The sequence below is a fragment of the Acipenser ruthenus genome, chromosome 5, assembly GCF_902713425.1.
Source record: "Acipenser ruthenus chromosome 5, fAciRut3.2 maternal haplotype, whole genome shotgun sequence".
Classification (NCBI taxonomy): Eukaryota; Metazoa; Chordata; class Actinopteri; order Acipenseriformes; family Acipenseridae; genus Acipenser; species Acipenser ruthenus.
This window is the reverse complement of record NC_081193.1, coordinates 83,018,584-83,044,492: the sequence shown is the minus strand read 5'-3', so window position 1 is coordinate 83,044,492 and position 25,909 is coordinate 83,018,584. Positions and strand designations below refer to the sequence as shown.

The window sequence follows — 25,909 nt, the reverse complement described above, 5'->3', positions numbered from 1 at the left end:
TGGTGACGGAGATTGCCACTGACACTCTAAAGGTAATACGTTTTTTTTCAACAATATTGAGTGTTGAAAAATGAAATGAATTGCCCAAAATGCGATTCTTTTATGGTCCTAACCCTAATGTTAAGGTAGAGGTGTGTGTTGGAATGAAGACCCGATTTAAATCTTAAGCTCAGTATTTTAATTCTCTCGGCAGGCCTGTCACTGAAAAGCCTGGACCATCTTTCTACACCTCTGCCCCCGTTTGCACTGCTCATGTCCGTCTGTCTGTCAACCTCTGCATGAGGGACACAAAGTCCTTAAATTTTAACTCTTAGACTTCTATAGACCTTTCAGATTGCATTATAATCCAATAAATTGTGTGTTTATATACTAAATTATGTGGCTGCACAGATTTTTAAATGTATTTTAATGTAGAAAAATGAATGGTTTACTGAATTATATATATATATATATATATATATATATATATATATATATATATATATATATATATATATATATATATATATATATATATACACACACACACACACACACAGTATATATATATATATAAAAACACATTACACACTCAAGTTATTGCTGTAGTGTTTATGGACAACAAAGATTAGTTGTTATCCAAAAGTAGTTGTAAATGTATTATACCTACAATGTAAGAATGCACATTTTATAAAAGTACTGTAGCTATTATATCTAGTAAATGATACCTCTGCAAGGATCCTGTTCTCTACAACATATTCCAATGTTATAGCACTCCCGGTAAATGCAGGAATATCCAGCACTAGCATGCTGACTAAAACAACATTAAACCCTCAAGTATCCAATGTAAAAAGTGTGTTTTAAAAAAATAAAAATAAATAAAAGATAATGTATAAATATGAGAGAGGAAAATATAAATATCACAGATAAATATTTCATTTGTCAATTATGGGAGATGTCTACATCTTGAGAAGATGTAAAAAACAGAGAACAGAACATTTCCTTACTACACTTAGCCCTTTTATACTCCATGGCAGTGAGCCAACATGCTACTTTTAGGCTCAAATGGTTCGTATCGCTCACTCATTTTTCTGTGAAAATGTGTGGCACCATTCACCGCCAGACCATCCAAGAGACACTGCATCAGCAGAAACCGAAAGAAAATTACTGAATCTGATATGGGGGAAAATAAAGCAGGCTTGTGGGAGTCCTCTAACTCCCACAAGCTTATGTTTCTTGCATAAAATGCCATTCGGATTGGCAGGAACACTGCTGTTTTGATGGGAGAGTCAAATGTGAGGCTCGGAGAGTGCCGTGAGGTGAGCCACATAGGCAGTGTGTGCAGTCTAGCAGGTTTAAAGGGAGGTGGCCGTGAGGTGAGCAACATAGGCAGTGTGTGCAGTCTAGCAGGGTTAAAGGGAAGTGGCAGTGACACATGAGACTTAATTAAAGCATTAATCAGTTGTCAGGGGCCCCAACAACATCCATCCATCATTCTGACCCATAATTCCCTGCTGAACAACATGCCATGTGATGCTGTTTGATTAGCGCCAGCATGAGCTATGGCCCTTCCTCAACAAGAGAAAGAGGGATGCCAGTAATTGAGGCTACAGTAACAGCACAGAGGTACCTTTTCTCATTGTACAGTATACTCCCTTATCCTCCACACCTCTCAACCTAGTCTCTCTCTGTTGATATTTCCAGAACATGCTGGTTTGCTGGTGACCAGCAATAGCTGTGAACTAAAACACACAAGGTATGGCTTCTTCTTAGTTACAGAACTTATTTGTCTGTTAAAACCCATTCAGTTGAATATCTGTCTGTCTGTCTGTCTGTCTGTCTACAGCTCAAGAGATTGTGCTTGTAGGAGGATATGTATTTGATCAGGTGGCTATCCTTCCTGGTCCTAGATAAATCATGTGGCTTTGAGACCTTTGTTAACCTAATCTGCTATTATGCAAAAGAGGTGAAAGGTGACACTGTCACTGATAGGAAGAATAGCTGCATGGTCAAAGACCAGGCCAGCTGCCAGCAAGCTTAATTTATACAGTTCTGACAGCTACAGAGACCATGACTACAACTCTACAATGCAGCAGCATAAGACACAACCACTCAGAATAATTGCACAAGGACCAGGGCCATTTTCTATCTGCAACCTAAAGATTTTTTATGCAAATCATTTTTCATAAAATCAGTAGCGAGCCCAGAAGAGCTACATCTGCTTTAATGGGCCAAATCAAAACTAAAACATTAGTGCCATGATTCTTGATTTTATATATATATTTTTCTTAAAAATATTTCCCAACATAAAACCAATGTCACCTTGCAATAATTGATTTTGAGTTGCAGTGTTTTAAAATAAAATATGAAACAGAACAAAATTTCAATGTACCATTTGTAATTCAGTAATATGAGAGAATTGGTCAGGGGTCTGAATACTTTTGCAAGGCACTGTATATATATATATATATATATATATATATATATATATAAAAATTATATATTTTGCAAAGGCCTTTTTTTCAACAAACCGGACTGCCCATGGTTACGGCACCATGCCAGATTTTTGACGTTTATCGTGGCAGTTTAAGCAGCAAAGGCACATTTCCGTATTGAGCCCCCTCAGTGTCACCCATTGATTATTTTACATAACACTGACCTGTTCATAGCATACCCCAATACCCGCTACCTCAATCAAATCAAATTTACATTTAATATAGCGCTCCATATACACGGGGAGCGTCTCAGGGCTCTTTACATCGTCAAAGGAAAAAGCAAAAAACAAAACCCTTTACAAAATCTGCAAAAAATAAAATAAAAACAGAGAAAAAATATATACTATAATAAAGAATTTAAACTACCTGTACTGCACTGTATGTGTTTTCAGTCTGTTTTTACAATTCTCATGGGGATTTATTCATTTTACATTGCTGGCGTACAGCACAGTATTTAACAGCTACTTGACAACTGTCTGTCTCTCTGTGTCTCTAGAGTCGGTGAAAGAGTAGCTAGTTGCTTTCCTGTGGCACAATACAGCCCCCTGGGTTACTGAAACTGACAGGAGAATGTTTATCAATCTGACATGACGAATAGGAATAACTAGGACAAAAATAAAATAAAAAAAACACCAGGCACTTCCTCTTAGATATGGTCCCTGGATACAGTGGAACCGCGGTGAAGAGACGTGTTTGGGCATGAGATAATGGGGCAGAACCTGTCCATTTTCAAGTCTGGCTGCTGAAAATGTTTTTAAAAATAAACTCAATGCTTTCAACCAAAGTTCACCAGCAGCATCCCTGTGGCGTGTACCGATATTAGCACTCCCTCTCTCTTACAAATTTCACAAGCAAGCCAAAGAAAACAAACTAGTATTAATCATTCCTACCAAAAGACAACTGAAAGAGCAGCTATATATTGGGCCTGGACCAAAAACAAGTTTAAAAAAGTATTTAAGACAACAAAATCTTCACATGTTTAAATAAACAGATAATATGGAAACAGACTTGAAATTATAAAGTTTCAGAAGATGATTGCAAAACCAAAAAACACACAAGAAGCTTTCTACATAATGATTAAAAATATACAAATATTATCAATAAGGGTCAATGTAAAACACAGAATATGTGTAGCCCTATGACTTAAGATGGCAGCTTGCGAAAAAATACAGAGCAGCTCCAAATAACATTAGCTCCAAGGAAATTAATATTAATAAATAAACACACAAACAAACAAACAAACAAACAGTTACTTGTTTTAGCTTAGAAGCTGATTAGCCTGAGCAATTTGAAAGTTATGTATTGCCTGAGTGAGAAAACAGAATGTCATTAACCTGGTCATTTCCACATAACAGTCCAATTATTTTTAATTGGAGGACACAAATTAATTTGATAATAAACATGAAATCAAATAGTCTCTCTACTCAACCACAATGCACAGTACGATGAGCCTAATGGCCTTTGCAATATGTTTTATCCAGTCTTAGCCCAGACGTAGGGTCAGAGTACCAAGAAGTAATTTATTTTAATGCCGATGTGAATGCAGGGTAACACTCCCATCAAACAGCATAGGCTTATAAATACAATCAGAAAGACATAACCTCATCGGCTGTCCGGTTTACAGAATAGCTACTCTGTATTTCAAGAAATCCTGCAAGTGATTACCAAGATGTAGACAAATCAGGGAATCAGAACAGAGTTTGTTTTCTGAGTTAGCGGTTTTAAAATAGGGACTAAAACCTGCTGTCAACCTTAACCATTTCTTTAACTCTTTGACTGAAAAACCCACAGCCACCTCCATTACCACTATGCTTTCCATGATCCTACTAAACCACTTCGTCATTCGACTTAATGAAGCAAAATGTGTTAATTCTACAGGGTGATTCATAGCCAGACAGTGGGACCAAAACCAATAAAGCTGTGTCACACAGTCAACGGTTTCAATCCTGCAAGGTTTGGCAGGTGTAAAGGTAACAGCGGTCGCCCATTGATCAGTAAGTGGGATGCAGCAGCAAATTGCACATTGCAAACTGGGTAAAACAGGGGTAAAATGATAAATATTGATGCTGTTAAAAATAAGCTTTCCCAAGCTGATATTTCATTAAAAATAGGATAAACTGGCACTAGGTTCCTCTACAGTAGGCCCTGTGATCTGTGATTATGTGCCTAGGCTTCTACTTGATCAATAATATTTTCAGTTGTATACTATTGATATGACTTGTATCTGCATTTGGTTTGTGCTTCATGTACTGTGCTGGGACTGGACAAAAAACAGAAACACTGGCATAACACTTTCTATCAAATTACAAATTGATCAATAACCCCAAACATCTCCATTGTAAACGCTACAAAAACAAAGCGTCCTGATGGAATCTAAGGGTTTACGTCATATCAGAATAAATAGTTTATAAACATGAAGATGGAAATGTGAGAGAATGTATTGCTGATATGAGGTTAAAAACAGGCAGTTATAATGGAAATGTATAGAACTAGAAATGGTAGTCTTTGTGTACAAAAACAAATCACCCTTGCAAGAATCTCAGGATACAGGTGTGTACCGAGTATGAAAGCAACATCTTGAAGTCCCCTCACAGGGACGCTTGCCGTTATTAGACACACATTTCAGCAAGAAGTGGTGTTTTATTTACAGTATGTGCATATCAGGGAACAAAACCATTTTTCTGGTCTGGTTGGAATAAAAACTGTTTTACATTGTATATACTGTAGAACAGCCCCAAACGATATCTATCAATTCACAACCACACAGTATTACAAGGTCATTTAAAAACACACATGTGGCTGAGTTGTGAATAATAGTTTGGTACAGACTGTAATGAATGGCATAATCGCACTTAAATGTTATTTATATTATTTGTTTGTGAAAAGCGTTCACACTGCCTTTTCAAATAATTAAACTCCTGTATGTGGCCATTTTAAAATATTATTTAAAATTACTGTAAAATAGTAAGACAGCAGCAAGCCTACCACCAGTATATTATAGTGTTATACTTGGTTACAGTAAAATCTCAAGTGGTACCGTATTTACTTTTAAAGGTTTATTTAAAAAACCAGCAGCTACCGTGCCCCCATAAAAAATTTGATCAAATTACTCTAAATGGAAGGACCTTTTTCTCCTCCACTGTGGATAATTTGGATTTTGCCTACACATGTGGTGGGCCATTGGCTTCCTTAGCCCCTAGCCTCACCAAGAGAAGCCGTTCACCTGGTAGAGAGCCTGCTTCTAGTTACCTCTCCAGATCTGAATGTGTCTGCGTTTAGTAATTCAGGAACACTCTCTGTGCTGGGCACGGTCGCAATACTACTTTGTATTATTATTATTATTATTATTATTTATTTCTTAGCAGACGCCCTTATCCAGGGCGACTTACAATTGTTACAAGATATCACATTATACATTATTTCACATTATACAGATATCACATTATTTTACATACAATTACCCATTTACACAGTTGGGTTTTTTTTACTGGAGCAATCTAGGTAAAGTACCTTGCTCAAGGGTACAACAGCAGTGTCCCCCACTGGGGATTGAACCCACAACCCTCCGGTCAAGAGTCCAGAGCCCTAACCACTACTCCACACTGCTGCCCTAGTAAATAGATAGGCAGGGGCAGTTTTACACCTTGCCTGTATGTTGCTCTATAAATTTAGATTTCTCAGCTTCTTGTTCTTCTGCTTCAATAGTTTTGCAATAAGCTTTAATCTCTTCCATTAAAATGTACGCAGTGAGCCAAAGTGGTTTAAAAGGAAAACAAGTTCCTTTGAACCAAGAGAATATGCTTTCCCTGACAGAGTTGTTCTCATTTTTGTAGTTCTGTTTATTGAAATAATTAATTTTATGGGCATTTCAATTCATACGCTGTAGTGAGAGAAGTAGTATTCAACATTCGTATTAGTTTAGTGCTTAAGAGTTCATTGTTTACAATTAGACCAGGCAAATATTCCAGTAGTACTGAACAGTTAGTGGTCAGTGATTTCTGATATTTACCAGAAGTCACTTGTACTTCTGTTACCTTCACACTGATATTTTAGAATTGGTGAATTCCTCTGTATTTCTGGTATCCCTCTCTACCAACATGTTCCATTAAAAATAAACAAATACTCGGGTCCCCAAGTGGCTCACCTGGTAAAAGCACAGCCATGTAGTGTGCAGAGGGAGTCAAACAGCGCAGGTTCGCGTCCTGGCTGTGCGGAGTCAGTGGTCTTCGTTGGGGATTCCGAAGGGAGCATCACATTGGCTCTGGCGCTCCCCTGGGTTAGGGAGGCAAAACCGGCAGGGACTGTTTCTCCCCATCGCGCTACAGCAAACCCTGCTGGCCAGGCGCCCAGTGAGCTGCAGGACACCTGCAGGGCTGGCCTTTGTCCTCCAGAGGTCGGTAGCTCGCTGACATCCGCGCTCGAGGAAGCTGGCTCAGCAGTGGGATTGGAGGATGCCCACTGATCCTTCACGTCCCCCTGAACTGTGCAGGGAATTTCTGCGGTGAGTGGGGGAAAAAAATATTGGACATTCCAAATATGGGGAGAAAAATCGAAGGTTAAATAATTTGGCACACTAAATATATGCAACCAATTCATGTGCTAACCTTTCCTATTTAGTCCACTCATGTTTGGTCCGTTTTAAAATAATGGTAAATTCCTGGTTAGGCCACAGACAGTAAACTGTACATGGACTTCACTACCTGCCTATATTATTATTATTTTATTTGTAATAAAATATGAAGACATAATAAGAAGAGATTTTATCTACTTTCTAGGTTAAAAAATAACTGCAATAATGAGTCCAAAGTCAACCACCACCAAAAGGAATTATATATATATAAAAAAAAAAAAACACTGATGTCGCTGAACACCTGAAATGCGTGACTGCATTTGATGAGCTCCCCCGCCACCCACCCCCCCCCCATTGACTGGATGTGACCAAAAAGTTAATGGCAATTGCTTCTCTGTCTTCATCAAGCGACAGATTGAAGTCATTTACAGGTAATTCCAGGTGTTTTATATGAGTGTCTTTATGACAGACACGCTAGGATCTCCAATAACCTCCTTAAAGTGTAATTACACAGCGATGGGCCTTAATGATTCATTGTTAAAGAACAGGGAAAGGGTAAGGTGTGGGGGAGGGCAGCAAGTCAAGGCAGTGGCTCCTATAACAGATTAAACAAAGATGTACTCCCTTTAGCTTAATACATTACCTACAGGAGCAATTCAGTGGATTGTTTGACGTAATTAAACCGTTTAAAATTTCTAAAAGGTTCAATATAAATGGGTCCGACACAGTAACAACTGGTGTTACATTAATTATTCTGTCTAACTCAGGCACAGTGATTTTAACTATTCAATGTCTACCCTAATCTTAGGAGATGATATGAGGCAACAAAAAAGTGTAATTAATGATTTCCCTTACCAAAAATACTGTGTGACCGTACCATGAAAAAAAATGTGTACCATGTAAATACCATGTAAAACAAGCCTGTCACAAAGGAATGAGCTAAGAATATAGGGTTAAGGAAATAATTATATTTAGCCTAGAACAAATAGGGGGAACTTGATTGAAGCCTTTATATTAAAAAGTAGTCAAAGTGAACTCTATCCAATGCAGTATTTTAAACACGGCACAGAAACCAGGATGAGGCTACAGTTGGAAATTAAGCGGAGACACACTTAGGACATAGGGTAGGCAACCCTGCAGGTTTTGTAGGTATCTCTTAAATCGTCAATTGCTAAATACCTGGAACACATGGAAATTCTAACCAATTAAGCCAATCTTTAAATCAATTAATTTATAAAGGGGCTTGGGAAAAACAAAACCCAGAAGTGTCTGTAGCACTCCAGGACCAGGGTTGCCTACCCCTGGGGTAGGAGACACTTTAAAAATTTTTTTTTTTTTTTTTTTTTTTTTTTTTTTTTTTTTACACCAAGCGTGGTTGGGGTATGGAATGGGTCAGCAAGCCATCATTGGGGTATTTTAAGATCTGACTTCAGGGGGTTTTGGGATTAATCAGCTGCTACTAGGAACAGCATTGATAGGCCAGTTCTTAAAGGTAGACAAGTGGTTCCCATGAAAAAGCATAAAACAGCTCAGCTAATGAAGTGTCAGTACAGTGGAAATATAAGTTACCTCTGTCACTGTAACAGTACTGGCTGTAACAACCTATGCCAATTAACTAACTATCCCAAAACCAGTTTCACCCAGTTTAAGAGAGTGGTTCAAAAGATCAAACCTTCCTTAACCCAGCCAACTACAACACCCTCATGAACTTGGGCTAAAGAAAGACGCATATTTTTCTGACTGCTTTTAACTCATTAAAATGCCTCTGCAGAAACATACAAATACCTTGAAACAATATCCCTTGAGCCACAGTTTTGCGTGGATAACCCTAACTAATTTTACATCCACAACAACTAATCCTGTTGTGAATTACGATCTAGGTCCCTGATGGCCATCAAGTAATAATAAAGTCCTAAAATGAAAGCTACTTACCAACACGTAACTTGCAGACTGATTCTGTTGCTTTTAGTAAACCGTGCAGGAAATAATTATGGACACCCTTATTAGAAGTAACATGTATTGTGTATTCACAACTGGCTCAATATACATGCCAAAATGTAATATACCTACATTGAGCTCTCTATCAAACTCTGTCAGGTCTTGCCCATCATTGAAATAGGTATGCAATAGGTACATGCAGCTCTTACAGTACGCATTGCAAAATGCATACACGCCTGGATAATTTTTATAATAAAACCGGGGAATCCCACTGCGGTAATTGCAATGTTCTAGAGTGTAAACTAGTTTGAAAAATAAACCAGAGACTCTCTGCAAGTGTTGGACTGTACCTAAAGTATATTCCTAGTTTCTTTAAGATTCATTGGGGATTTAGCTTCTGGACTTGCTAGAAACATCCCCTGTTCAGGTAACCATAAGAATGGCTCTTTACCACTTTGTTCCAAAGGGTCTACAGCATCACTTAAGTAGCAGCTCAAAGCATATATCCCAGAAGAAACCGACAGATGGCATTAAAATGGTCTGCAGAATGCAAAAGTAGTGGGGAACTTTACACTAAGCAGTCAACATTTTTGGATAGCAAAATGTTTCATCGTTTGAAAAAGAGAATTTGAAATCGGGCAGGACAGCTGTACGGTATCAACAAAGCATCACAGCTACAGAGATATGCCACTATGGTGGATCTGCAACATTAGGCACAGATTGTCTCAAATACTGATTTGACAAACTTGTGACATGCCGACACCTACCAAGATAAAGCTGACATTGATGTTCAAAACAAAACTTGAATGTGTCTAGTTCAACCATCAACATAGAAAAACTAGTAGAATGGGAGGTCACAAACTGGACCACTGTTTGTTTATGCAGATGTTTTATTTATTATTTCCATTACTCAGCTGTGATCATTATGTATATAAATCTTAGCTATCTTTACAATCATAAAACAGCTTACATGTTTATATTTAATAAACTACTACTACAGTAGGTTAGAGCAGGATTAAGAAAATAGTCTATTGTTACTTAAACAGCCTGCTGTACCCTTTTAATATATATATATATATATATATATATATATATATATATATATATACATACACACATACAGATAGATAGTACTGTGCAAAAGTTTTAGGCAGGTGTGAAAAAATGCTGTAAAAGTAAGAATGCTTTCAAAAATAGACATGTTAATAGATTATATTTATCAATTAACTAAATGCAAAGTGAGTGAACAGAAGAAAAATCTAAATCAAATCCATATTTGGTGTGACCAGCCACAGTGCTCTCTTTCCATACAGTACTCTATGCACTTAGAGTCTGTGTGAACGCTAAGAGAGCTTACAACATGGTACTTCCAACATGTATACTTTATTAAAAAGCCTTACTACTTTGCATAAAGCCAGTGGTCTAAATATAAGCTAATTACATAGTAAAATGTGGCGTGAACTCTGAAGTGCAGTGCATTTTAAAAATGTACTGTGCTGGTTAATATTTTAAGCTGGAGGTGAAGTGTTATTTTACAGAAAATACCACCTAAGGTTAATGTTCTGGTTACATTTTGAACAACATTTCACATTTTCTATGAAAAAGCAGAGTTTTGATATCAGTGGTTATGATATTTTGTTTAAAAAAAACCCCACAATTCCAGTGTAACAGAGTATAGTGAAAGCATGCAGAGTACGTACAAGAACAGACCAGCACATAACAGTGTAAGCATGGGTAATTACTGTGGAAATGTACTATACTAAATTAGAGATTACTTATGGATCTGATTTCTATTTATTTTTTGGTAGTTACCGGTACCCTTTATCCAACAAAAAAACACCTGACTTGTATTTACACCGATAACTACATTTGATGTATGATTTAAAATGTTGGATTTGATGAATGGAAGATTGAATCTCTCGAAACCAATTAACAGGTAACTAACAATGACTGTTACTCATTATGTTAAGGGAGGTCAATGTGTCAGGTCAATGTCTTCTCATTTTGGATGGCATCTACAGGTGAAATGCAGTCGAAATCAAATATTTATCACACTTAAATTGGGTAAAACCAGGTGTCCTACTTTAAACCAAAAGAACAGGCACTGCTTAAAAAAGAGCGATATTTAGAAAGGAAAGCGCTACTAGCAGACAGTTAACTCGTTTCTGAGCTGCGTCCGCCCCTCCCCCCGCCCCCCCAGTACATTAGCATTCCAAATGTGTTCACCTTCTCCTCTGGGAGAAAGGACTAGCAGACAGAACCCATCAGTGGATGATCCCTTAGATCCATTCTGGCAGCTCCATCAGAGCACATGCAATTCTAAGATAAAAAAAAAACAAAAACACAAATGGTGGCTCCACTCTCCATGGCAAACCGCTGGAAAATGGCAGCGGACCCCTCAAGCAAGGAGAGTACCCTAGAGAATAGCTTCCAGCTTCCACATGACTGACAGGCACTTTGAGATTTATATATATATATATATATATATATATATATTATATATATATATATATATATATATATATATATATATAAAAATTACACACACACACGGTATATATAAATACTGTATATACAGAATGAAATCCTGTCTGGTGCAGCCAGCTTGGTTTTTAACGCACGTCAGACATGACTTGTTAGTGCCCCCCCCCCCCCCCCCCCCCGTGTGCTGATACTACATTTAGTCACGACTAATATCTTATTTAGATATTTTGTATGTCCAGAGTTAAGAAATAACTTTTTTAAATTCTAAGTAGTGAGCTTGAATTAGATTACAGTATGTGTCTTTTTTTTTTAAACCAATTTTGTCGACCATGTGCTAATTCAATTGGACACAGTTCTCTGCCATGTGTTGATGCGAGACTTAAATGTGCCTGTACAAAATGTTTACATAAAAAAAAAATAGGTTGCCCCCATGGGAACGATAGCCTGCTTCACAGATGAATCGGAAAGCTGTCACTGTTCATCCTTGTGCACAGCATTGTAAGGCTGTGGGTCATGTTTGGGTAGGTTATTTAAAGCCAGAAACGTCAAGACTCATCAAAAAAGGATTAAAAGGGTAAAAACAAAGAAGGGTCTTCTAACATTGCCAGGCACTATACCACAATCAGGTTGGTGGACATTATTACAAAATATTACAAAAATGTACTTTTAAAAAATTCAGTTGCTAGGGGTTACTAGCAGTCTAGATCCAACACACATTTCTGTCAAGCTTCAGACACATGCAATTTATTATGAGAGAGAGAGAGAGAGAGAGAGAGAGAGAGAGGTGCCTACAACAGTGCAGGATCAACTAAAGCTAATAATAATAAAAAAAATGTTAATCATCCAACTGCACCTTGTTACTTATATCCTGTACTAAACGTATGATCTATCTGACTTTGTTTTGAAATGTGTCATTCTTACAAGTACATCGTTGTTAATCTTGAAGACAAGCCTTGGCGTTTCCTTAGAATAGTGCTGCTGGGGAAATGTGTCACCATGTCCATCTTCGTCTCTAGCCTGAGGGGAGAAATAATGGCCTATTTTACGGACTTACAAATAAAGAAAAATATAAAAAATAAATAAATAAAAAAAGAAGAACTAAGCAGCAAAACAAAATACTGGAATGTTTTAAAGAAACAAATAAATTATAAATAAGATTATAACAATTATTATTATTATTTTTAAGTGCACATTTTTACAAATGCAATCTTACCCTTGGCAAAATAGACTAAAAAATATCTACATTGGAATTGTATGTTGAAACATTTCAAATTAGGGATTTTCATTTTTAGAGTCCATATTTGAGCTCAGTTTTATAACGAGCTCCACACACAACCTTTCCACAGAGCTTCAGGTGTTATCCCTTTAGCCAGATAGATAGCAATGCACTTAATGGGAACTATAAATACCAAATAATCAAACATATATAAAAAGTAATATAAAGAGAATGTATGTTCTTGAATTTCTTTTTTGTGTGTGTGTGCTTTTTTTTTTTTTAGAGCTAGATTATCAAAGCTCTTTACTCGCCATTAGCAGAGACAGGAAAATCACACTCAATAAAGTGACCAAACCAGACATATAATCAAAACATTGAACGTAAGGGCTTGTCGGTATAGACCCATGTTTTTTTTTGTTGTTTTTTTTTTTTTGAGTAAAAAGCTTACAGAATCTGTCCCTATATGGATATCAGCATGCAGCACAATAACTAAAATGCAATATCTGTCAGGTGGAGCCGCATTGTTTTCAGATACATTTTTCAACACAAGATGGTTTTTGTTATGTGTGAGCAATAAGAACCAACATAGAGGGGATCTTGCATTTCAATTGGTCACACCCAGATTTACTGAAGCCATCGGTGTTAGCAGCGTACAACTCAAATCATCAGGACTTGTGACTGCCATAGAACTGGTTTTCTGTGTCAAGGTATCTACCTTCTAATAGCGAGAACCTGGGAACTCCCATTACAATCCGAGCCTGCCAGACAACGGAGATATGTCATGCTCCGTTTCAGAAAAGTGACACTTATCATGTATTTCAACTGGTGACTTCAATTACCTGTCATTTTCCTAAATCTGACTTTGTTTATTATAAGCTGAAAAAGAAAATGTCGCTTTTTAAAAGGAACTTTCCTGGGTTTATTTTCTACACTTTGGGTTTATTGTTTTTTTATTTATTTATTTATTTATTCACTTCCAAAATTTTAATCTACTGAACTTTAAATGTCCGAATGACATCAAGACCTAAAATATGTCAGAGTAGCTTTTCCATCTATAACTGACCAAAACAGTACACATTTATAGGTTTAATTCAAATATAATTTTTATATATATATATATATATATATATATATATATATACATACATACACACACACACACACACACACACACACACAGTCACCTCCAAAATTATTGGCACCCTTGATAAAGATGCGCAAAAGCGGCTGTATAAAATAAACACAGGTAATGAGCTATATTTTATGCTAAAATATATGAGAAAAACATATTTTCTTATTCTAATACAATTGCTCACAGAATTTTTTTTTTATTAACAAGTAATACATTTTCAAAAAGATTACTGGCACTCCTAAAGATTCTTATAAATAAAATCAAACAAAATTAAATCTGCATTAACATTCTACTTCTTTAAGTTCATCTCAGTCTTAAGGAACTGTATTGTGGCCTTCCATGGCTTCCTGTTTCACTGGGGTATAAAAATGAGGTAACACGCATATGAAATCCATTTGTCATCCATCACCATGGAGAAAGGCAAAGAACTCACAAATGAAAAGAGACAAATGGTTGTTGACCTTCATAAATCAGGTAATGGGTACAAAACAATAGCTAAAAAACTAAATATACCACTTACCACTATTAGGGCAATAATTAAGAAGTTCAAAACCAGTGGTAAACTTGCCTGGTAGAGGACGCAAGTGTATCTTGCCCCCACGCACAGTGAGGCAAATGGAAATCCAAGGGCCACAGTTGGAGAATTACAGAACTTGGTTGCATCTTGGGGTCACCAAGTCTCCAAATCTACAATTAGACGCCACCTCCATGCAAATAGGCTATTTGGAAGGGTTGCCAGAAAAAAGCCTTTATTGAGAGCAACCAACAAACGTAAGCGCCTGGAGTTTGCTAAACGGCATTGGCACGTCGATTGGAACCTGGTGCTATGGTCAGATGAGATGAAAATAGAGCTCTTTGGCCACGCACACCAGCGGTGGGTTTGGCATAGAAAGAAGGATGCGTGTGCAGAAAAGAACCTCATACCTACTGTAAAATATGGTGGTGGATCTTTGATGTTATGGGGCTGTTTTGCTTCCACTGGTCCTGGGGCCCTTGTTAAGGTCAATGGCATCATGAACTCTACCCAGTACCAGGACATTTTAGCCAAAAACTTGATTGCCTCTGCTAGGAGGCTGAAACTTGGCTGCAAGTGGATCTTCCAGCAAGACAATGACCCCAAGCACACGTCAAAATCCACAAAGAAATGGTTAATTGACCACAAAATCAACATTTTGCAATGGCCATCTCAGTCTCCGGACTTGAACCCCATTGAAAACCTGTGGTTTCAATTGAAGAGGGCAGTCCATAAGCGCAGACCGAAGGATATCAAGGACCTGGAAAGATTCTGTACGGATGAATGGTCTACGATCCCTCCCAATGTGTTCTCCAATCTCACTAAACATTATAGAAAAAGACACAGTGCCGTTATCCTTGCAACAGGAGGGTGCACAAAGTACTGAAAACAAGGGTGCCAATAACTGTGACACAATTTTTTTTGGAAATAAATTTATAATTTGAGAAATGTGTAATTTTGGTTGATTCCATTGAATCATTAATAAAGTCAAATATATTCCACATGTTGGAAAATTATAATATAGCTCAGTACTGGTATTATTTATTTTATACAGTCTTTTTATACTCATCTTTATCAAGGGTGCCAATAATTTTGGAGGTGACATATATATATATATATATATATATATATATATATATATATATATATATATAGAATGGTGCCAAAACTATTCAGACGGTTGTCCTATATTTCAGTATCCATAGTTTTATATATTATACTGTATAATATATATATATAAAAAATGTTCTATAAAACAAAACCACAACTCTTGATCATTTTAAATAAAATGATTTTGACAGTTGACATCTCCTAAAGACATTTATTATTATTATTATTTATTTCTTAGCAGACGCCCTTATCCAGGGCAACTTACAATTGTTACAAGATATCACATTATACATTATTTCACATACAATTACCCATTTATACAGTTGGGTTTTTACTGGAGCAATCTAGGTAAAGTACCTTGCTCAAGGGTACAACAGCAGTGTCCCCCCACCAGGGATTGAACCCACAACCCTCCGGTCAAGAGTCCAGAGCCCTAACCACTACTCCACACTGCTGCCCTATTTATAAGGCAAGTTTGAGGTGTGTCAGCATTAGCAGTGGCCAAGGTATTAACACTGCATTGTATTTTGAGAGAGTACTACTATATTTCACACAACTGAAATAAACTACACTGAAACTATGGGTCAGTCTAGATAATTGTCGATAACAGTTTGCATAGACATATTGTGGCAATGTGCCCCGTCCCTGTGTGCATTTGTATGTTGCGTGCGTGTGTTAATGTTGGTGTATAGTCATTGGTACACGGGATATAAACGGGTCTGTGTTTCACGTATATTTTAAAAGTGTAGATTTGTATTTAGGCACGAGGAGAGCACAAATCACTTCACGTGCTGGTTAAATGTAATATGTGAGCACGGGGTTGCACAGAATTAATTCACGTGCTGGGATTCAAGTGAATAATTAATTAGTAATTGAATCCCAGCACAACAGTATATATAGAGACACGTAGCATGCAGTCGGGGTTGGGTGTTCGGTGAGTGGAGAACGGGAGAGAGGAGGAGGAGGAGGAGGAGGAGGAGGAGGAGGAGGAGGAGGAGGAGGAGGAGGAGGAGGAGGAGGAGGAGAAGAAGAAATAAAGTAAAAGAACGTAACGTAAAAATAGTGTTTTCACTCACCGGGTTTGTTTGTTTGTCTGTGCATCCACCGTTTGTGTGTAGTCCGTTTTGTTTGTCTCTTTATTTTGGCGTGTAGTGCCGTGTCCTGTGTTTTTGTTGTGTTCCAACCTTTTATTTTCTGTGCTGTTAATTATTAAATGCTGAGCGCGATCACGCGCTCAGCTTAAACAAACCCGGTGAGTGAAAACACTATTTTTACGTTACGTTCTTTTACTTTATTTCTCCTCCTCCTCCTCCTCCTCCTCCTCCTCCTCCTCCTCCTCCTCCTCCTCCTCCTCCTCCTCCTCCTCTCTCCCGTTCTCCACTCACCGAACACCCAACCCCGACTGCATGCTACGTGTCTCTATATATACTGTTGTGCTGGGATTCAATTACTAATTAATTATTCACTTGAATCCCAGCACGTGAATTAATTCTGTGCAACCCCGTGCTCACATATTACATTTAACCAGCACGTGAAGTGATTTGTGCTCTCCTCGTGCCTAAATACAAATCTACACTTTTAAAATATACGTGAAACACAGACCCGTTTATATCCCGTGTACCAATGACTATACACCAACATTAACACACGCACGCAACATACAAATGCACACAGGGACGGGGCACATTGCCACACATATTTACAGTAGTATACGTATATTTACTTTATAAAGAAACAAAAAAATAAATAAAAAGGTTATCTACAGATATGTGTAGTATGCAGAAAAGAAATTACACCAACACATAAAACAAAAGAGAACGTCCCCATTTTACTATAGGGTTTTTATTATGCAGGGTGGGCACAATGGTTGTTTTTATTATTGGATAGGATTACGATGGACTCTAAACTGGGATACATGGGGTGGTGGTGGAATTTATGGTGTTACTAAAGGAGTCCTTTTTATCCTTGATTAGTGGTTGTAGTTGGATGCAGAAGAGGAGGTTGGAACCTTTGTTTTGAGTGTCTCTGAGTGTGTTGCTTTCACTGTCTTTGCTTCCTCATGCCTCTCTACCGGCCCCCTCTGTACAATACTAAACTATACTATACTATACTATACTATACTATACTATAGCATGGGAAAGATAAAAGTAACAGTTAACTCTAAACACACTGCAGACATCTATGGGTCTCTGTAACAAGTATAACTTTGTCCACTTGCATTTATTTTTTTAGTCTAAGACTTAACATACTAACTGGTTATCCTTAGGTAGTCTTTCTGCAAAGTAATTATAATATAGTACACTGTTCTTGATATGCATTATTACAGTGTTAGCAACGTCGCTAGTTCTAAAACAGGGTTGAAAACCTGTGGAGGAAAGCTAGGCACCCCCCCCCCCCCCACCCCTCCAATTCTATTTATTAGACTTCTATAACCGTAGCGTCAGGATTCTGGCCAAACACATTACAGGTCAGCTTTCTGCGAAGGTAAGCAGACTAACAACTGTGAAAGTGCAACCGAGATAGAGAAATAAAGTGAATTCTACGCATTGGTAAAGTTGTTTCGGCTAAATCTATTTCACAGTGCAACAATAAGACAATCTCTCGCTTTCTCCTGGATGCATAAAACATTCTCTCAAAAGAAATATTTTGCTTCTTTTATCATAATCTTTCAGCATCTCTGCACCTTTTCCATTCTCCCGGGCCTGTTGCAGCCTATTCACTATTGGCGTGAAGTATTTCAAACAATTGCCCTTAAATAAAATCTCAGAAAAAAAAAAAAAGGCTGCTCTATTTGCACATGTATGCATGCTGCTGTATAAAATCCTACTCCTATTCTCCCTACTTATGATCTCACCAGACGAGATGAAAAAACGAAATGAACGCCTGAATTCTAAATAAAGTAACAAATCAAGAAGTTTAATTTAAAATGATTAAACTAATTAATTATTAGGAACTCCATCTCTAATGAGTGCTGGAGTCTTGGTACAGGCATCAATGAAGCCCATTAGTGCTGCTGCAATAAATCCCGGCCTCTTCAGGTCTCTGTTTACAGCCAGTTATGGTCAGAGAGGATGGGGGGGGGGGGGGGTGCAAGGACGGAGTTGGAAGCATGCTCATTACAATGCGGTTGACATTTTCCACTGTTCCATTCTTCCCTTGTCTACCCCCCCCCCCCCCCCCCCCCCTCCTCTTACTCACAGCTGTCTCCCTCACACATATGGGCTTGTGTGTTCTTATGCAGATTCCATTTTGTGCCACATTAAAATGATGAGCTCCTGGCCCTGCACCAGCTCATTTCCATGAGGCAGTAATGACGAGCCAGCGTTACTAATGCAGCCGGGAGCTGCGCTGTCTGTTTAGACAGAATGTATGGAATCCTGGGATCTATCTAGTGTAACCCGTTGGCACGCGTACACAACAGAAGGCTGTTTGGTTTGGTAACCAAATTGTTTTGGAGTGAAAGATGTATTCAGCTTTAGCCACACATCGGATTAATGTTTAAGATAAATCAACACTTTTTTTAAAAAATAAATGTAGTCGTTGCCAATTATTTTTATAATTTTCTCCCAATTTGGAATGGCCAATTATTTTATTATGCTCAGCTCACCGCTACCACCCCTGCGCTGACTCGGGAGGGCAAAGACGAACACACACTGTCCTCCGAAGCGTGTACCGTCAGCTGACCGCTTTTTTTTTTTTTTTTTTTTTTTACACTGAGGACTCACCATGCAGCCACCAAAGAGCTACAGCGTCGGAGGACAACGCAGCTTACAGGCAAGCCCGCAGGCGCCCGGCCAGACTACAGGGGTCGCTGGTGCGCGGTGAGCCGAGGACACCCTGGCCGACCTAACCCTCCCTACCCCCGGTCGGCGCTCGGCCAATTGAGCGCCGCCTCCTGGGAGCTCTCGTCCTCGGTCGGCAAAGGAATAGCCTGGACTCGAACTGGTGACGTCCAGACTATAGGGCGCATCCAGCACTCTACTCGAGTGCTTTTACTGGATGCGCACTTTAGTGGATGCGCACTTATTAAACTTAATAGTTTGAGTGTAATCTTTATTTTTGTTTTTTACAATACCTAATAGCTACACATTGCCCATAAGCTCTGCTAGAAAGACTGCTAACAGAAAATGGTCCTTTGATATATAGGTTGATAGAGCACACAGTGTTATAACACATTAACAATAGAGAGAAAATGGTGACATACATACATACATACTTTATATAGTTGAGCACGTGACAGACACAAAACAGGCACCTTTAATTCGGAAAAAAAAAGGCTCTACCACCGAGTTGAGTGATGTGACTGCTTTGAACATGCCAGTTAAAAAGACAGTCCAGACAGGGCTGAATCACTCAAGATGAGCTCCCCCTGATTGGTCCTAAAGAATTTGTTCAAATGGCCCATTTCTACAGCTGTTGGCTTTGACCAAGTAGCATCCGTAATGTAAATCAATCTCAGCCTTATTGCATGTCTAAGCGGGCTCCTCTCCCTACTGCTTTTTTCACATTGGCATGATCAAGGTTCCCCGACAATAAAACTTCCTCTGGACAGCTCATACTGACTTCATACTCACTCAATATCCAATGAAGGGACATAGGATATAACGAATGGTGCAGATTAAACTGGGGCTGAAGGCCGTATTGCCATTTTTAATGCTTGTGAATTGAGTGCTCATGAAAGACAACGGCGCAGGTGACACTGGCACAACGTGACTTGTGAGGCCTACAAGAACACCTCAAGGAGAGACAGCCAATTGAGATGAACTTTGCTATGTTTCGTTGTTTTGCCTTCACTGGAAAGCGAAGTGTAGCATACCATACTCATTTCACTTGTGACCCGATCCAGAACAGGTGAAAGGGGGGGGGGGGGGGGGAAGAGAGGCAAGTGAATTAGCCCTCCACTCCACCTAGCCCCAGATTTATTTGGTATTCTAGCTCTGCCAGTGCTGGCTTTGACAGGTGTACTGTACTCTCATGGGAATAACCTGATCCACGTATCTATGCTACTGATCAGTTCAAATTCTCATCAGATGTTAATTCTCCTGTCAGTTTCAATACTCGGTATCATTTAAGCATCACAACACTGTGATATTGCCTGGTCTGATTTAGGTCACCAAAATGTCAGACTAAGCTAATTTGGAGCGCTTGATTTCCATATACCTTGTATAAGTGGGTGTTTGGGAGTTTAGTACTTGGAAGATGGAAAGCACTGTTTGCAATGAGCTAGACTTCAAGCTAGTCTAATTCATTTGTCATCAAGTGCATCTTCTCAACTGCACAACAATAATGTATGTCAGGTGTTTGGCTGATTGTGTTCCGTTAGTATTTGAGAAACACAACATGTTTATTAATTGATTCCACAGTTTAAGTGAAATACACTTAAGTGGAAACTGTGGTAAAGAATGTTCCTCTTGCAGGTCAGTTCAGCCTCAGAATTAAAAAACAAACAAAAATAAAACGTTTGTTGTACTGTACTTCTCGTATTACTAGTGCTGCTTATCCTATTCCACCGACACATTTTACTGTGGTACTGTACATGTGGTGTTCCATGCTCATAGAGCACTACAGTACCAAGCTTTAACAAATATATATTGGCTCTGGTGAAGACAAAAATATATATATATAGAAACATGGTCAAAAAGGCTTCCAAGTACTGTGATATTTTAAATATAGTACAGGGCCTATTTATTCAAATGCCCTCCTATTATGTCCAATATAACCACAGTTCCCCATTGGCAAGTCCATTCTATAGTGCCTCTCTATACAAATCTTGCTGTCTTTCAAGGGCCCTCTTGTGACTACACCGGAAATCTTACAACATATTTTGAACAAAATCTACACTAGGAGTGAAAGGTAGAGATTTTCAAGTAACTTACAAGGAACTTGTAACTTTAAGCAAACCCTTTTCTGAAGTTTTCTACCCTGAATGGTGCACTACTATCATTACATTTCATAGGCCGTCTACAGCATGGTAAACATTACCTTGGAACACTTCTCCCATCAGATATACTCAGTATTCTTAAGCCAGCCTCACCAGTCAACATCTTGCCAACGTCGTGATGCTGGTGAAAGATGGCCAAGTTCACAGACTGTTCAGCTGTGCAGCTAACGCAGGAGGGGAAGGAGGGCTCACAAGGTTGTGTTCTGGTTTTGTGGAGGAGGGGAAACAGACGGTTCTGTTCACTTTGAAGGGCTAATCTGCACATAATCCAAAACTATTGCATCTCCCTCCCTTCTCTGTACAGCAGCCAGCAGCCCCCACCCCGTCAAAAAGGTTGTCATAGAAACAAAATGCACTCCACAAGGCCATTAGGCACAATCTGGAACGTTTTGCAGTTCAAAAATACAAATGTATCAGTCCTGATCAGAACTGGGGATTGCAAATAAAAAACAAGGGAGTTCCAATCTAGGAGAGGTTTGTTAGGAGGATAGCTAGCAGTCAGTATCAGCCAGCATCATACTCGGCATTACTAAGTGTCAATTACTTCAGATCGTGTCTGACAACAATTGCTTGTGATCACTACAGAGATCATATCAACGAAATGGAGTCAAAAATCACCTTTTACTACTTGCTCGAAAGGGCTTACTCGGAATTGTTCGCTCAGAACAGGAACGTTACTGAACCCAAGGGTTAAAGCAGCGTGCACCTTGCAAACGCATATTAAAAGCCAATTGTAGCGAACTGTTCAGGCTAAGATTGCACAGGACTACAAGTGTAAATGTAAATTATTGCCAGAATGTTTTCTGGGTTGATGTAGCTCGTGCTGATCTGCAACTATGGTGTCTGCCTTGCAAATCAACAGCCATGTGGAGACATTCCAGCCCCACAGTGTGTGGATCTCAATCAGTCCAGATCTCTTGACTATTTTTGGTTTGTGAAAAGTGGAGGTCCTTAAAAATCAGGATTTGATTGTGTGCTAACCACATTTTGCTGCAGCCAGGAGATAACAATGTGAGATTTAAGACATCGTGACTTTTGGAAAACATTCAAGTAAATTGATTTAAGTTAACATTTTTGTTAATAAGTTTGAAGACTTTCATCAAACCTTTTTGGGTAATTTATTTGCTACTTTTGGCCACTGCTTACTTCCATGCAACTTCTGGCTACTGCAGATTTTATGCGAGAATAGAGAGAATATTTGTGGGATACAAGTCTCCACTTAATCTAACCCAAGTGGCACAATGGTTTAAAAAAACCCAAAAAACAACCAATTCTAATTTTGTCATCTGTGACAGGCTAACTGCAGGGATGACGCCAGGCCAGAAAGAATCACACAGACAGACAGTACTGGGGTTGAAACTGAAAATGCAATGGCTGCGCTCAGTAGGTTTAATGAAACAAATAAAAGGTTTTAAACAGAAAACAGGACACGGCACTTGAGGCCAAATTAAATAGACAAACAAAACGGATTAACACTAAACAAATGGTGGACGGACAGACAAACAAACATAGCGAGTCTAAACATTTATTATTTTAGTTTATTTTACCTCCTTCTCCGCTCACCGAACACACAACCCCGAGTGAGTAAATCTATATCTATATCTATATATATATATACTGTTGTGCCGGGATTCAATTACTAATTCATTATTCACTTGAATCCCAGCACGTGAACTAATTATGTGCAACCCCGTGCTCACATATTAAATACTTTAAATGCACGTGAAGTGCAATCCCCGTGCCTAAATACAATTACACATTTTAAACACTTGTGCTCATTACTCACATGATATCCCGTGTACCAACTATAATACACTAACATTTACACACTACATGCAACATATAACACACAAATGCACACAGGGGCGGGGCACATTGCCACATCATCTTAAATTAATTTTACAGAAAAAAAAATCAGCAAATTGTAAAATTGTCCAGCCACCAGTACACGCTGATGTTCCATAAACAATGGAACATTACAAATAACATACATGTATTTAAACCTGAATACAGTGTATGTATTAGATACATTATATTTATGGAAAGCAATTTCGTACTTCACTTCATAAAAGCATACGGTATATTGGTTATTGCAGTTACTGATGATAGCGTAAAACTATAAAATGATCCATTTTACTACTGTTTATGTAATCTACAGGATTCTTTTCATGACATTTTGAAATGTCTTAGAATCTAAATCACTCAACATGGCCAATCAGTGTCTCAGTGGAGCACAGGATTGTTTATTGAGCAGTCTTTACACCTTCAGGTGCCGAGTGTTGAGTTCTGGCAGGGAATCTGCAATAAGTTTCCAGATCCAAGGTTCATACCCAGAGGCCTTTTTGGAATTTCAGAATTTGACAAAAACTTAAACAAAAATATGTGTGAAAAGTAGCCAGATCTGGTAACACTGCACACTTGGACTAGTTTTATAAAGGTAATGTAAAATAAATGTGTTAAATCCCAGGATATTTTCTTAGCCAATCCTGGATTTCAGTTTAGATGAACCGGTCAGGATCCAGAACTGTCAAGGCTTAACTGACTGGCAGAGCTTTGGAAGTCCTTCTGGATTCAAATAGTAGACCATACATTGCTTATCCACAGTTTCATTCTGTAACACACATGTCACTAGTACTATTTAGCTGCTAGTTAATCTGTATTACTCTGAATACATCTAAGGCATGTCTACAGAACTCTCATCCTTCAGAGAGGGGTTAAAAGAAAGATTGTTTTTTACAGAGGATTGACGTGATAGTTATAATTGAGGGGATACATTATAGGACCAGCTTCCTTTTTTTTCTTTTTCTTCTGAATAGTATGGCTGCCCCCTCTCTTACTTGATGTTTGTGTATTTGTTCCCATGTGAAGCTGTCTGCACAGAGCAATCGGAGAGCAAGAGTTATTGAAACAAATGCACACACCTGCATTTCAGACAGCTCTGCTGCCAATGGGGCACAACCGTTTATTAACCCTTCCAATACATGCCAGCCTGCGGAGGCAAACCACTCTTAAATTGGGACCCACTAAATACATTTTTGAACTGGTCTAGAAATCAATCCCTACTGAAAAAAAGCTTGCCAAATGTGTGTATATAGTTGCAGAAAACACAAAAAAACTGCTCAAATAAAGAAAACCACAAATAAAGTAATGTGTTTTATTAAAGCTGAATCTCAACTTTAAATTTATATCTTTCAATAGAACAATTAGAAATGATAGAAGTCACTTTTTTTTTTTTTTTGAACTGCCCAAATACTTTTGGCTGCAACACATATATTAGACAAATATGCCCCCATCTAGATCAGGTCGACCACATTGAATTGGGTTTAATTTTAATTTAGAAACCCAAAATGTTTGTGTTCTGGGTGGGGTTGTCTTGTGAATGAGCCCATTGCAATGCAGAACATGTGAAGTTAATCTGAAAACACAACCTACCTCAAGCGGTGAGCAGCAATGTCATAGTGTGAGTCGGTCTTCCAATTAAAGTTACAGTACCACATTTGTGCTGTATTCAGAATAAAATAAAATATCAAATAGCAACCTAAATAGTCTACATTTGTTTAATTCTAACAAATAACATTAATAAAATAAACAGGTTACCCAGATTCTTTGATTGGATTGCAAAATATCTGACAATTCAAACAAACACGTTTTTTCCAAAATCCCAATCAGTCTACTTGACCAGATTTCTAAATTAATTGTTTAACAATCAGACTTGAACAAGATGTAATATGCCATGTAAATGCAGACATTCTCATACTATTGATAACTTGTGTTGAATGTCCTTACCAAGTTTCATCCTAATTGGACAAGCAGTTCATCCGATAGACGCTAAAGCTTGACACACAAACTGATTCCTGCACTATACCCTCGTTGGGGATAAATAGCAAGGAATCAGTCCAAGCTATCCTGACTTAATGGACTTTAACCAGTGAATTTTCACTTTAAAACAAACCATCAATGTTATGTCCCTTTATTTTATTTAGCAGTTTGTTCCAACCACAATAAAAGGCTTTGTTTTCATTCCCTGCCTGGCTGTTGTACAGAGAGAGAAGACCTCAGATGCCCCAGGTTATTTTAATACATTTAATCACATGACTAATTGGCCTCTGTGGATGGTTTTCTGTGGAAACTGCTTCCTCAGTACTAATGGGCAATTGTGTGAAATGTAGCTTGGAAGGTGCACGTCGAGTATGGCTCCCCCTCTGCTGCACAGGGACCTCGCAGCTAGGCTGGAGTTTGTGGCTGTACCCGCTGGGTCTCCCATTTGTAAACATTCAATGTTTATAGATTTTCTGTATCTAGGAGAATCACAAGCAACAAGCATCCCTGCAAGTCGCCGATTACTTTGTTAGGCAAATTTAATCCCTTACTATGAAAGCTGCATCTTCCTGCTGCAAGTCCATTTCAGTCACAATGGGAAAATTGACTTGGAACAGGGACAGAGTCAAGCTTAGCGACTTTTTATTGAGGCTCGGTTGGCAGAAATGATCTTGAAATTACTAATGTTTCACGAGGCACTGTAGTGATGGT

The 25,909-nt window shown here is 38.3% G+C and overlaps 1 protein-coding gene across 4 annotated transcripts in view; it reads right to left on the bottom strand.

Moving 5' to 3' along the window:
- LOC117402200 (sine oculis-binding protein homolog) overlaps positions 1 to 25,909 on the bottom strand; it is a 76,194-nt gene that overhangs the window by 18,401 nt on the left and 31,884 nt on the right. For 3 of the 4 annotated variants that reach the window (XM_034003114.3, XM_059024637.1, XM_034003111.3), the window contains one exon: positions 12,388 to 12,483. The exons of the other annotated variant lie outside the window; for it this stretch is intronic. In XM_034003114.3, the coding sequence (XP_033859005.2) occupies positions 12,388 to 12,483 (96 nt within the window). The remainder of the gene's footprint in view (positions 1 to 12,387; positions 12,484 to 25,909) is intronic. 4 annotated transcript variants of the gene reach the window in all.